Source organism: Phocoena sinus, chromosome 8, assembly GCF_008692025.1.
Source record: "Phocoena sinus isolate mPhoSin1 chromosome 8, mPhoSin1.pri, whole genome shotgun sequence".
In the NCBI taxonomy this organism is placed as follows: domain Eukaryota; kingdom Metazoa; phylum Chordata; class Mammalia; order Artiodactyla; family Phocoenidae; genus Phocoena; species Phocoena sinus.
This window is the reverse complement of record NC_045770.1, coordinates 20,587,594-20,601,848: the sequence shown is the minus strand read 5'-3', so window position 1 is coordinate 20,601,848 and position 14,255 is coordinate 20,587,594. Positions and strand designations below refer to the sequence as shown.

General features: G+C 40.4%; 1 protein-coding gene across 1 annotated transcript; it reads left to right on the top strand.

The window, feature by feature from the left end:
* Positions 1–462: 462 nt before the first annotated feature.
* On the top strand, positions 463–711 carry LOC116758660 (DPH3 homolog). The gene is made up of 2 exons (XM_032641672.1): positions 463–571; positions 647–711. The coding sequence occupies exons 1-2, from the start codon at positions 463–465 to the stop codon at positions 709–711; spliced, it is 174 nt and encodes a 57-aa protein (XP_032497563.1).
* The last annotated feature ends 13,544 nt before the right edge of the window (positions 712–14,255 follow it).

Below are 14,255 nucleotides of genomic sequence, written 5' to 3'. Positions count from 1 at the left end.
CTGTCAATACAAGGTTGAATAGAAATGATGATACTGGGCACCCTTAATCATTCCCGATGTTAAATGGAATGCTCCTACTGTTTCCCCATGTTTGCCATAACATAATTGTCCTTCATTAGGTTAAGCAAATTCTTGATTTGCTAAGAGTTTTTATCATGAATTTATGCTCGATTTCTATGAAATATTTCTCAAAACCTTTTAAGATAATCATGTTATTTTGTCCTTAAAGCTGTTAATGTTGTGAACTACATGGTATATTTTACTTTTATACTCTGCTGGACTTAGTTTGCAAATATTTTATTTAGGATTTCTACACTTAAAATCCTCAGGAAATTATCTGTAATTTTCTTTTCTCATATTATCCTTTTCTTGTTTGAAAATCAAGATTATATGGCCAAGTTGGATATGCCCTGGCCTGGGTCGGACAGCGGAGGTGACAGACCTCTACTGGCCCCAGTAATGATGGCGATGTTTCACGACGAGGGGGAGACTGAGGACTTCCAACATGACGAGGACTCGGAGAAGTATTTCTACCCCTGCCCAAGTGGGAGTAACTTCTGCATCACCAAGGAAGATCTGGAGAATAGGGAAGATGTGGTAACGTGCCCTAGCTGCTCTCTCATTATAAAAGTGACTTATGACAAAAATCAGTTTACATGTGGAGAGACAGTCCCAGCCCCTTCCACCAACGAAGAACTAGTTAAATGTTGAAGAAGACTTTAGGACTTCAAAGCATGAACTTCGGGGAATGAGCCAAGACAGAAAACTGAAACGCAAAGTCACTGACTTCTTCATGGTGAAAGTCATTTTTTAGTTTGCTGGTCCATAGAGTGTGGATTCTTCCCATTGGCTGCCAAGTTGAAGAAGCAAGTCCACCACATGACATACCTGGATTTTATGCCTAGAACTTTGAATTGGACATGCTCTTAATTTTCCATCCAAACTTAAAGAAGATAATTTCAAATCAGTGCTTTCTTTCTCTCAGTTTTGTTATTTTTATATCTTACACCTAATTACTTCATTATCTGATAACAGCTTCATCTACCTCAAAGTCATTAGGATTCTTTAATTTAAAAAGAGATTTTAGGGTTTCCCTGGTGGCGCAGTGGTTGAGAGTCCGCCTGCCGATGCAGGGGACACGGGTTCGTGCCCTGGTCTGGGAGGATCCCACATGCCGCCGAGCGACTAGGCCCGTGAGCCATGGTCACTGAGCCTGCACGTCTGGAGCCTGTGCTCCGTAACGGGAGAGGCCACAACAGTGAGAGGCCCGCGTACCGCAAAAAAAAAAGAGAGAGATTTTATTTTTTAGTTGGTTAAAAAAAAAAGATTATATGGCCTCATAAATAAGTTGGGAGTATTCCCTCCTTTTCTAGTCTTTATTACAGTTTGTACTAAGTTTAATATGGTATGTTCCTTGAAAGTTTAGTAGAATTGCCTGCGAAACCACTTGGCCTAAAGTTTTATTTGTGAGATGATTTTTTAAATTGCTTTAATTTCTTAAAGTTATGGCACTATTAAGGCCTTCTATTTCTTCTTAATTCATTTGGTAGATTATATTTTTCTAGGAAGTTGCCCATTTCATTTTCTTCAAATGCATTTCTATAGTGTGGAGATGATACTACAAACAATAACATTGACATATTTGGCTCTCATCTCATTCATGCTCCAGACTCCTGAGGTCTTAAAGTTGAGATTAAAAGATGATAAGAAAATACTAGTTTTTAAATTACTTTTCCTTTTTTTCCTTGATCACTCTTGCCACAGGCTTGCCTATTTTATTAGTTTTTTCAAAGAATCAACTTTTGGCTCTGTTGATCTTCTGTATTGTTACTTTTGTTTCCATTTCATTAATTTTGCTATTATTTTACTCATCCTTCCTTCTACTTTCTTTAAATTTATTGGGTTTTTTTTCTATCTTAAAGAAGTGTCTAACTTAAAGACACCACCTTTTGATATTGTGCAGAACTTAACTCTAGGTTATGGTAGACATAATTTCTCATTTTCTTTTCTTTGGTCTTTGGTAGTTTTTGAAAGACAACACCAAACTTTATCCAAGTATTTAATTATCTTTATGTCATACACCTCTAGTAGCATCTCCTGGATTTGCTTCTTTTCTTATTTGAGGACCTTTTCCAATACTCTTTTCAATATGGGTCTTTGTGTGACAAACCTTTTGAGACCTTATGTGCCCGAAAATATTTTTATTATACCCTCACATTTAAATGACAATTTGGCTGGATATAAATTTAGGCTCAATGTTCTTTTGTCTTTTCAATATTTTAAAAATATTACCATTATCTTCTTTTTGCTCATGAAAAGTCTGAGATCCTGGTGATTCTTATTCCTTGGTGATTGATCTGCTCTATCTCTCTAGAAAATTTTAGAATTTTATTTTTGCCTGTAAAACTTCCATTTCATTATAATATTGTCAGGGTTAGTTTCTTCTTATTGCTCTTGTTTGGAACTGCATAAATACATCATCATTCATCTTCCTTTAATTCTAGGAAATTTATTTCCATTTCTTCAAGTATTTCCTCTTCTTCCTTTTTATTTTCCTCTTCTCCTGACACTCCTATTTTCTGTGAGTTGAAGTTCACATTCCAATTCAATCTTCTTTATCTCTTAGCTTTTATTTCATATTTTTTTTTTTTTTTTTTTTTTTGGTGTGTGGGGGGGTACTCGGGCCTCTCACTCTTGTGGCCTCTCCCGTTGCGGAGCACAGGCTCTGGACGCGCAGGCTCAGCAGCCATGGCTCACGGGCTCAGCCACTCTGCGGCATGTGGGATCTTCCCAGACCGGGGCACAAACCCATGTCCCCTGCATCGGCAGGCGGACTCTCAACCGCTGTGCCACCAGGGAAGCCTTATTTCATATATTCTTTTTCTTTATCCTTCCTTTCTTCCTTCCAGGAGAACTCTTTAATCTGATCTTCTAGCTCACTAATTTGTTTTTCAGCTACATCTATTCTAGCATCCATCTCTGTTTTTTCTACTATTATGAACATAATTTTCATGCCTAGTATTTCCTCTTCACTTTTATGATTTCCTTATCAGTTATTTATTATGCTTATTTTATATTTGTTAACCATTGGATTTAACATATTTGCTCTCTGGTGGCATCTGTAATCCAGGTTGTTGCTTTCTTTTCAAGTAGTTTTTCTCCTGAGATATCTCATTACCTTGGCCTTTGAGCATATATTTCTCTGATGCTATCAGCTGTTCTGTCTTAGCATTTGGTACGGGAAAAGACCAAAGGGCATATCCCAATCTGTGTCAACATCCAGTGAGATCAAGGAGAGGGGGAGGGATAACACTAAGGTGGAGAACTCCAAGCACCAGACTACATAATTAATTGCTCAGCCTGTGTATCATGCCACCAAATAACACTTAAGATCAAGGCACTACTTTTAGAACCCATCCCACCCTCCACCCCTCAAGGAGAAGCAGCCTTAGAAGGAAGTACTCCTAGGTGCTAGAGGGAGTTGAGGGTAGAGGGAGGTGTGAGTAAACGTTCAAGGTCCATCAATCCCCACCAGTTTTCCACACTCTGGCTTCTGTTCTGCCCTGATTGTTATTCTTGAGGACACTTAGACCAGCAGTCTGAGCCTCTATCGCTAATTTCCACACAACTCTCCTGCCCTAGGCTTCAGATGTACACACACACACACACACACACACACACACACACACACACACACCAGTTCAAAACAGGCTTCCTTGTCCCTGGGGATTTCTCTGGAGTTTTTCCCCAGTATTTCCTACAGTTCCTCTGAGATTGATCTTGGGGTCAGCAGCCAGCCTGTGGTAATTCTCTACCTTGGCAAAATTGGAGGTTTTACATAGGTTTATATTAGACAAAATTGTGAAACAAGTATACTCTGGAACTTTAGGTGCAACGGGACAGCCCAATATTCAAAATCTCCATTACAACGCTTGCCTACCTGAGCCTCCCTTTCCCATCATCAGCCAAAGGTCTCTGCTACTCCTAATGGTCTTCATATTCCATTAATGATGCTTGTCTTTTCCCTATGCAAACACCAAATTAACCCAATCATGAAGCTAATGGAAAAAAATGAGAACAGCAGAGTAGAAGGAGGCCTAGAGACTTTCTCTCCAGGTAACAAAAGTGCATTTCTATAGTGGTTTTTGGAAGGCTATTCATTTACTTTGTTTAATCCAAAGGAATAAGGTTGTGTAGAAGGAAGGAGTAGGCTGCTGGAGGAGACTTTTTAGACAAATATAATCTTTCAGCTTTCAAATTTCACTGTGTATAATCACACATCCATATAACATTATAATTCTTATTAATGTTTATAAGCTAACAACAACAATAGCATGCCAACTTTTCCCATTTTAAGTCTAATGGATCAAAATGTACTTCATGATTTATAGGACCTTATGTAATATGGTCCTAACCTACCCTTTCAGCCCCATGCCTCTACCTCTATTCTTCTATTCAGTTGGAATGTTTTCAGCTTCTTCCCACCTCAAGATATTCAGAAATCTTTTACTTACACTGGTAAGTCTCTCCCCACCTGTCATCCCCTGGCTTACTCCTACTGATTCTTCAGTTCTCACCTTAAATGTCACTTCCTTAGGAAAACTTCTTGACCCCAACCCCCAGACTGAATCAGGATCCCATGTTACACAAACTCATAGCAAGCAGTAGTTTTCCTTTAGAGAATTTATCATAATTATAGTTAACTAATGAAATATGTGAAGAGGAGAATTGGTATAATATACTGTGAAGTAGAAAATAAAGAATTTTTATTCATTTTTTTGAACACATATATACTGAAAACTTACTGTGTTCCAGGCATTGTGTTAAGTAACTGGGAATACAGTGGGGAAAGAGGTAGACCATTCCTCTTCACTTTAATCATCCATTCTTGAGGATATCCCCTGGATATTAGGATCACCTAAAATAATATCTCATTCAAATATACTAGCATAGACATAACTCCTTCTCAAGAAATTTCATGTCCTTACTCTCATCTCATTTATGCTCTAGATGCTTGAGCCCTCCATTTGCCCATCAGTCTCCCTTCCTTTTCTTATCTTCACTTTTTTCTCTATCCCGACTACATGATACTTGTTTTCAGTGTTTTTTCTTGCCAGATCCTCAACTCCCTTGACATTCTGTAGGATCCACTCAGCAAGCTTAAGCCCTGTATCAATCTGACACCCAGGCGACCAAACGTGGTTACAAAAAGTCCCACGACCATGTGGATTGGTATTTCTACCAATTCATGTTTTTCTCACTTCAGCTGGAGATTCTTATTGATCAGGAAATTTTCTATGTGTTCTAATCAATTTCTTCTCCCATTCTCATAGCAGCTTTTTCAAACTTTCACAACTCATCTCTATGCTCCAATGCCCCACTCTAACACTGCGGATAATCTGCTTCTTACTTCACAGAGGAAACCGATGCCAAGAGTAAACTTCCTGGACTGCAAACTACCTGCAGTCAAAATTGCCCTTGCTTCCTTCCCCCACCCACATCAGAGTAAAGGAGGCATCTCACCTCCTGACTCTTGCATTCAAGATTTCATTGCCTTCCATAGATGATCTCTAATCACCTTTATTTCAATCTTTCTCTCTTCTTACTGTTTCCAAAAATGCTCAACTTCTACCATTTAAAAATAAAACAAAACACAAAACTTCTCTTGACTCTGCATCCTCTTCTATCTTCGTTCCTCCACAGATAAATTTCTTGAAAGAACAGTCTACATTCACTCTTCTTCACCTCTTCCCACTCACACCAGTTTGGCTTCCGCCCTCAGTACTCTGAAATCCTCTGCAAAGATCATCAATTATCTCTTCATGACTAAATCCAATGAATTCATCTTTATCTTGCTTGACATCTTTTCAGAGATTGAAAGTACTCCCTTCTTCTTGAAATTCTCCTCCTTTAAACTCTCTTTTCCCTAGACTTTAAAAAAAATTTTTTCCCATCTTGATCCATTCTCCTTTTATTTCTCTGGCCTCTCCTCCTTGGCAGGGAGGCATACTTCTCCCTATTTGCCCACTCCTGTGAGTGCTAAACAAATGCTGTAGGATTCTGTCTTCTCCTTAACTCTTTTTGAGGGGGAGGTGGGGGGGGAGTTTTTAATTGGCTTGTTTTTGTATTTTATTATCTTTAGACCAGGAACTAAGAAAATGAATATATTCCTCAGTCTTGAAGACCAAAAATAAATGCAAAATTTAAAATAACTTTTGTAGTTACAAATATAAGAAATTTAAATTCAACAAACACTTAATCTAAAAGTATCTGCTAAGGTTAGGTTAAAATTAATAGTCACCAAAATTGGATATGATTATATTTAAAAACTGAAACTTACATATTCACAGCTCCCAAAATATACCTACGAAACCAAAAAGAACAGGTCCAAAAAGAACTAGTAAGTTAGAGGCTAATATAGTGCCAGTTTTCATAATATAACACACTTTCCAAGACTGAAGATTAGAAAAGAATGACTCTTTACTTACTTGTAAGGTTTATTCCCTTAAGAGATGAGTCACAATGGCAAAAACTCAAAACCTGGCCCCCATGAATCTGTGGGCTTATCTCCCTGAGCTGTAAGTAATAGGCTCCTAGACTAGACTAGCAGAAGGCAATAAGTAGCTGCAAAATCTTTTCCTTCAATCTTGATATTCCCATTGCATGATACCATCCACATCCTTGACTTCAACTATCAGTACCCCTCAAGTCTCTAAATTTTCAGCCTAGATCTCCTCGCCAAGCTCCAGAATTATGTATCCAGAACTTGTAAATGGCAGGGCAGAATATCTGACTCCTAGCACAACTCATTTTGCTTCGGTAGACAGACATAATATATATTGATTTCTACAATGATTTAACAGGCTTTCAGAGTATCTTTATATGTATTAGAGAAATAAGGACTGAATGTCTGAATGAAATTGATTATATGCTCTTTGAGGGCTGGGTCCTTATTTCACCCACCTTAGTGCCCAGCAGAGTGAATGGCACATGGTAAGCTCTCAGTAACTGATTACATCTGTTCACTCCTGTTAAAAACCTGGTAGCAATCTTCAGCATCCCTCTCCCAATCCTTACGTCTCATCGCTGCCACAGTTGGAATCCATTGCTCCAGCAGTTTCCTGCCCAGCTGCAACTTTGCAGCAGTCTGGCTAGAAGGGGAAGAAGGAGCCCTCCATGACCTGGTCCCACGTATCTTCCCGTTCTATCTGTGGACACTCTCATCGAGTCTCGACATTCACAACTGATGGTAGGTACCTGAGCACATCTTGTCTCTTCATACCTTCGGGACCATTGCTCATGCTGTTTTGTCTTCAAATGCTCGTCCGATCTTTTTTCAGCTGGCTAACTCTTAGTAGGATTTACAACTCAAGTTTCATCTTTTAGAAGCCTCTCCTGCGAACCTTTAAACTTAATCAACTCTCCTCTGAGCTCCCTGTGCAAACCTCTTAACTCTCACCTCTTTAAGTATTTGTTTATGTATCCGCCCTCCTCATAGTAATCCTTTGAGGCAGGTGGACTGTTTAACAGATGAGAAATTGAGGCAGAAAAAGGCTAAGCAACTTTCCCAAGGTCACCAGCTAGTAAGTAGTAGACCTACAAGTCATACCTCAGCTATCAGATTTCAGAGTTCCCATTCTAAACCATAAATTCTCAAGGAGAGAGACTGCACCTTATTCATGTTTGCATCCCCAGTGTCTACCATGGTGCATAGCACATAAATGCAATAAATGTCAAACTAAACGGCATTTGTTGACTTCTGCTGAAAAGTTAAAGGAATTTAAAAAATGACTTAAGATATGATCCTTACCCTCAAAGAAGTGCACAACTTAGTGGGGTTAAGGAAGGTTAGTAAAATACTGCAATAATAGAAAAGAATGAACTAAAGGGAAATTAACTGAGAGTGAGGTAGTTTATATATTGAAACACTGGTATTAGAATGTTGAGGATGCTCTTCAAAATCTTACCCCAGCAGTACTAGACATAGGATCTTCCTGGAACTCATGGTTATATGAAAATTCAAATCAAGTGAATGTTGATGCATAAATTGTTGGAAGTCAAATTAGAAGATGTCTAGTGACAAGCTCTAAAAGTCCGGCCCAGGCTTTGCCCTATTCACTAGTTTACCAATCCAGTTATGAACCTACTATGAGCCATACACTTGTACTAGGAGTGGTGATACAAAGAATAATGACTGCAATAATGACATAGAAAATGATGGTAGAATTTGCAAATGACTCAGAGAACTAAGATTAGGTAACATGATAGATGGCAGAGTGAAGAATCAAAATAATTTTATTATCTGGAACAGTAAGCAAAATCAACAAGATGACATTTTAACTATCAGAATTTCCATTTACATTTTTAAAAAAGCAATTACCCAAGAAAATGGTAACAATAATTGTTATTTTGAAAGACCCAGAGGTTTAAGTTGGCTTTAATCTTAACTGTAGGCTGTGGCTGCTAAAAGAGAAAACTAACACAATCTTTGGCTGCACTCGTACCAGCAGAGTGTCTGGATCAAAGGAGGGACTAGTCAATGGCCAGTATTCGATACTGCTTAGACTGCGCCTGGGTTACCACATTCAGTTTTGGGAATGATACTTTAAGAGAGACTTTGACAACCAGAGTCCAGTGAAGCACAAGAAGAAAGAGTAGTGGGCTAGAAACATAGTCAACTAGCTAGCGAATTTAGGAATGTTTTGCTTGGAGAACTGAAGAAAGAATATTTTCTACTGATATGAACTGTCCCACATAGATTACATGTGAGACATGTAGTGAAGCATGAAGTATGAAACAGTAAACCAACGCTTGATGCCATCTGTCAAGTGTCTAGGGATTTCTGTATCAGATGGGAAGATGAACTCATATGATTCTAAGATCCCTTTAAAATTTAAGATCCTAAGGAAATCTGTCATCTGGGAGGAGACACAAAATTTTTGAAATTATTTCAAAAGTTTAGAGAGAACCATACATTTTTTCATTTACAGAAGCTCCATCACAGCTAAAACCACACTTAAAAAGTTAAAACCAGGGCATGGTTACCCATCCCTTAAAAGAGCCAAAGAAAGCTTTCCTTAAATAATGTCGGTCCTCTAGTTTATTTCCATAATGGTACCTTAAACATAGTGGCACCCACATGTTCATTAACCTGACAGATTTATGCATATTTCAGGAATACCTGAATTTTATAATAACAACAAGTACTTGTAATTGGCACAGGTCAGTGATTTGGATTTTTCTGATGTACTTTCTGCCTTCTGTAATATAAAAAACAAAGTATTCATTCTAGCTTTGTAATCTATTTTTTTCTAAGCAAAGTCATTTAATAAAGCCTTCACCAATTTTCGAACTAACTCTAAATTCAGGCCTGAGCCTACCAGTGTATTGACTTTTCTTCGGTCCTGAAATGATCAAACGGTAAAAATGCAGATGTTGTTCATGATCAAGGAAACATACGATACCTATTTTGTTTTTCAAGTTCATGGGATCTGCTTCAGCAAAATATGTACAACACTATGAGCCACGAAGTTTTCTTTCCTCATATTTCAAATTATTCTTTCATTACCTCTTTGCTAACTCCTCTCCCATTCCACATTTTTATTCTAAGTCCATTTTATTCTAAGTATGTTATAGAATTAATTCTTATCTCAGACTTTCACCATTTTCTTAATTCGTTCTATGAGTACATACTTTTGCTTTTTAAAGTGTAATCTTAACATTTTTTTTTAGCAACTCAATGGCAAATATAGTGGACTCACAGCCTTAGCTGGGAATGTTGCATTTTAAAGGCCAAGCAGATAAGAAATTTGATGACTAGAGCACTCTACCTCACCGATACAAAAACTGGAGATGAAAAAGGTGGGAACTGTATGAAGCCTCTCTTATTTTCCCTTTTCTCCCTTTTTCCTTATTCTTTTTCCCAAGGGGCAGGGTGGTGGTGCTGTGTGTGCGTGGGGGTGGGGGGGGGAGGGTGGAGTAGGGAGAGAGAAAGAGGAAAGAAGAGAAAAAAGAAAGAGAGAAAAAGGCAAGAGGAAAGCAAAACTTGGATAATATTAATAATTGCTAAACTGTATACAATTATCAATTAATGGAAGCAAAAGCACATAAGAGACATACGGGGTTGAAACTGGAGAGGGAGAAGATCTTTGGGACCTAGGAAACAGAGCTGAATCATGTATATTCCAAGGTTGCAATATTCTAACAGTCCACATGTACTTCTTCGGGGTTACATTGACAACCTACCAGTAATTTTCAGTGGCCACCCCACTGCATTTCCAGGTGGTCAAGATTTATTTTTTGGCCCAGCCCCTCCTACCTCTCCCCCACCTCTGGCCTCTCTTTCTCTAACTTCTAGACACTCAGCACCCTCACACTGAACTCTGGTTTGCCAGAAACCTTTTGGTATTCACTGCCAATCCTTTCTCTTTTTTCCAGCCCCAAATCAAGCCTTATTCCCAGATTGCACAAGGAGGTAGTTGGCCTGATTATCTGATTAAAATAATCAGATAGAAATGAATCTTAATTTCTGTCCAAAAGACATACTTAATTTCTGTTCAAAAGAAGGAGATTGTTAGCTCTAGTGGGTCTCTATGTGTATTTTTTGGTTCTTAAGTAAGCAGCTTTTCATCAGATTCCTAAAGGAACCCATTCACAGAGCAATTAAAACACATTAATCTAATTGGAAAAAGGGTATATAGGAACTATTTTTGACTGGGGTACATATGTGGGCTCCTGGTCTACTTAGATGAATCCTCATATACTACTGCCAGCGATCATCAGTCTTATAACCACCTCTCCTCAACCCCGGCCCCAATTTCCTTCTCACTTTTACAAACAACATAATTCACAGTAGAATAAGGTATTGCTTAGGAAGAGTGAAGAGCACAGGCTTCCCTGGTGACGCAGTGGTTGAGAATCTGCCTGCCAATGCAGGGGACACAGGTTCGAGCCCTGGTCTGGGAAGATACCACATGCAGCGGAGCAACTAGGCCCGTGAGCCACAACTACTGAGCCTGCGCGTCTGGAGCCTGTGCTCCGCAACAAGAGAGGCCGCGATAGTGAGAGACCCACGCACCGCGATGAAGAGCGGCCCCCACTCGCCGCAATTGGAGATAGGCCCTCGCACAGAAATGAAGACCCAACACAGCCAAAAATAAATAAAAATAAAATAATAAAAAAGAACAGTGAAGGGCAGAAGCACAGTGAGCAGGTGGAGGTCCCAAGAGCCAGACGATCTTACACAAAGAATATAAAATAAATTAAAATAATAACATAAAATTAATGAAATAAAATGTATACAAATATATATTAATTTTAATTTAAAAATTTTAAACTACAGAAGCATTGCAAGACCAATACAATGAATTACCATATACCCTTTACCTAGATTTATCAATTTAACATTTTGCCACATTTGCCTTATCTATCTTTCCTAAACTATTTGAGAGCAGGTCACATATAACAAAACTTTTATCCCTGAATACTTCAGTGTGTATCTCTTAATAAGGGTACTCTTTTTCAAAACAATAGCACAAGCATAAAATTCAAAAAGCTTAACATTTAAATAATACTATTGGGACTTCCTTGGTGGCACAGTGGTTAAGAATCCGCCTGCCAATTCAGGGGACACGAGTTCGAGCCTTGGTCCAGGAAGATCCCACATGTGGTGGAGCAACTAAGCCTGTGCACCACAACTACTGAGCCTGTGTTCTAGAGCCTGCGAGCCACAACTACTGAAGCCCGTGCACCTAGAGCCCATGCTCCGCAACAAGAGAAGCCACCACAATGAGAAGTCTGCGCATCACAAGGAAGAGTCGCCCCCTCACCCCCCGCTCACTGCAACTAAAGAAAGCCCACGAGCAGCAATGAAGACTCAACGCAGCCAAAAATAAATAAATAAATTCATATAAATAAATAATATCCAATATGCAATCCATAGGCAAATTATCCAATATGCAATCCATAGGCAAATTTAATAGAAAATATTCCTTTCTAGCACTTTTCTCCCAATCCAGGGTCACATATTGCCTTTGGTGACATGTCTCTTTTTTTTTTTTTTTTTTTTTTTTTTTTTGCTGTACGCGGGCCTCTCACTGTTGTGGCCTCTCCCACTGTGGAGCACAGGCTCTGGATGCACAGGCCCAGCAGCCATGGCCCACGGGCCCAGCCGCTCCGCGGCATGTGGGATCATCCCGGACCAGGGCACGAACCCGTGTCCCCTGCATCGGCAGGCAGACTCTCAACCACTGCGCCACCAGGGAAGCCCGACATGTCTCTTTAATCTCGAACAGTTCCACAGTCTTTCAGGACACTGATCCAGACCAATGGTTGGATAGAATGTTTCTCAAGTTGCATTTTTTTTCTGATTGTTTCTTTGTGATTAGATTCAGAAGATGTATTTTTGACAGGAATACTACAAAAGAGATACTGTATACTTCTCAGTACCTTACATCAGGAGGTACATCATGTCATTTTGTCCCATAATTGGTGACATTAACTTTGACCATTTAGTTATGGTGGTGTGTGAGATTTCTCCACCGTGAAAGTACTGTTTTTATCCCTTTGTAATGAATAAGAAATTAGAGGATACTTTGAGATTGTGTAAACATCCTTTGCCCCAGCAAAATTTCACCCAATGATTTTTAACATCTATTGATAATTCTATCTGAGTCAATTACTACTATAATGGTTGGAAAATGGTGATTTCCTAATTTCATCATTTCTTGTATGTATATTAGTTGACATTCCACTATCAAGAATTGTCATTTCTTCCCCACCCAGTACTTATTTAACATTGTAAGAACAAGTAAGCACCTATGGATTCTTTTTTTTTTAATTCATTGTTATAATCCATTTCCATCATTATTCATTCGTGATGCTCAAATTGTCCCAGATGGGTAAGTAGAGGTACCTTCAAACTGGCTCCTGCTTCCTTTTTTTTTTGAGGTACGCGGGCCTCTCACTGTTGTGGCCTCTCCCGTTGCAGAGCACAGGCTCCGGACGCGCAGGTTCAGCGGCCATGGCCCACGGGCCTAGCCGCTCCGCGGCATGTGGGATCTTCCTGGACCGGGGCACGAACCCGTGTCCCCTGCATCGGCAGGCAGACTCTCAACCACTGTGCCACCAAGGAAGCCCTCCTGTTTCCTTTTGACACGTCCTCATCATTCTTTGCTTTATGGGACAAGATTTTCAAGGGCATTTTATACTTTCCCTCCCTCTGTCTGGGAATCAGCCATTTCTCCAGAGTCTGGTTCCTTTTATTGGAGACTGGCATTTAGAAACCAAGGTCTAAAGACACATAATATGTTTCAAAATATTAAAATAACACTGTATCTGTTTCCTTGGGTCACCATATGGAAGATTGGTGTGGCGATATGCAATCCTGATTCTAGCATTACCTGTGTGACCTTGGCAATTCCCTGCATTCCCTGGGGTTGATTCCTCATCTGAAAAGAAATTGGATTAAATAAGTATTTCTTAACCTTTTCCCGGTCGCCAACATGTTTGAGAATCTGATAAAACTAGAGTCCCATCTCCCCAGAGGCAAGCTCAAAGAGGCAAAAAATTGCACACATTTTAGGGGGTTCGGTCTCCAAAGCCCATTTGAGGCTTCAAATCCCTGGATTAGGTGATCTCCAAGGTCTCATCAACGCTGACATTCTGTGAGTCTACAAGCGCCCGCGATGCTGTCAGGATGATTCTTAAGAGACATCAAATTTGGAGGGATTTATATAGAAACAGATGAAAAAGGATACAAAGAAAGGAGCCTGTGAGCAATGCATTGCTCAGCCACAGTTCTTTGCCCTTTCCCAATTTAGGACGCACCGTAGTCATAGGTGAGAGGTTTTGGCGGGAAGGTCCCCGGGTGGGCGGGGAACGCCGGGGTGGGGTAAGGAGACCCGAGCCAGACCCAGGTTTCTGCAGCCCTCCGCTCCGCCCACCAGGGCTCGCTCTTGCCCTTCGGCTGGGTGGCCGAGGATCTGGGCGGGCCGGGCTGCTATCCCGCCCCTGGCAGCGGCGAGGCAACTGGGAGCACGGAGGGCGCCGGAGCCCGGAAGAAACGCGCCGTCCAGGCCCCGCCCATCTGCCCTCCCTCACACCCGCCCGCCCGCGGACGTCCGCGGTGCTCCGGTCGCCATGGTGACCAATCGAGGCCCAGTCCCGCCCCCGCCCCTCTTCCCCGGCCCCCTGACGTCGGCGCACGTCAGCGGCGGCGCGCGCCTGGCTGGGCCCTGCGGAGCGGGAGGGACTGA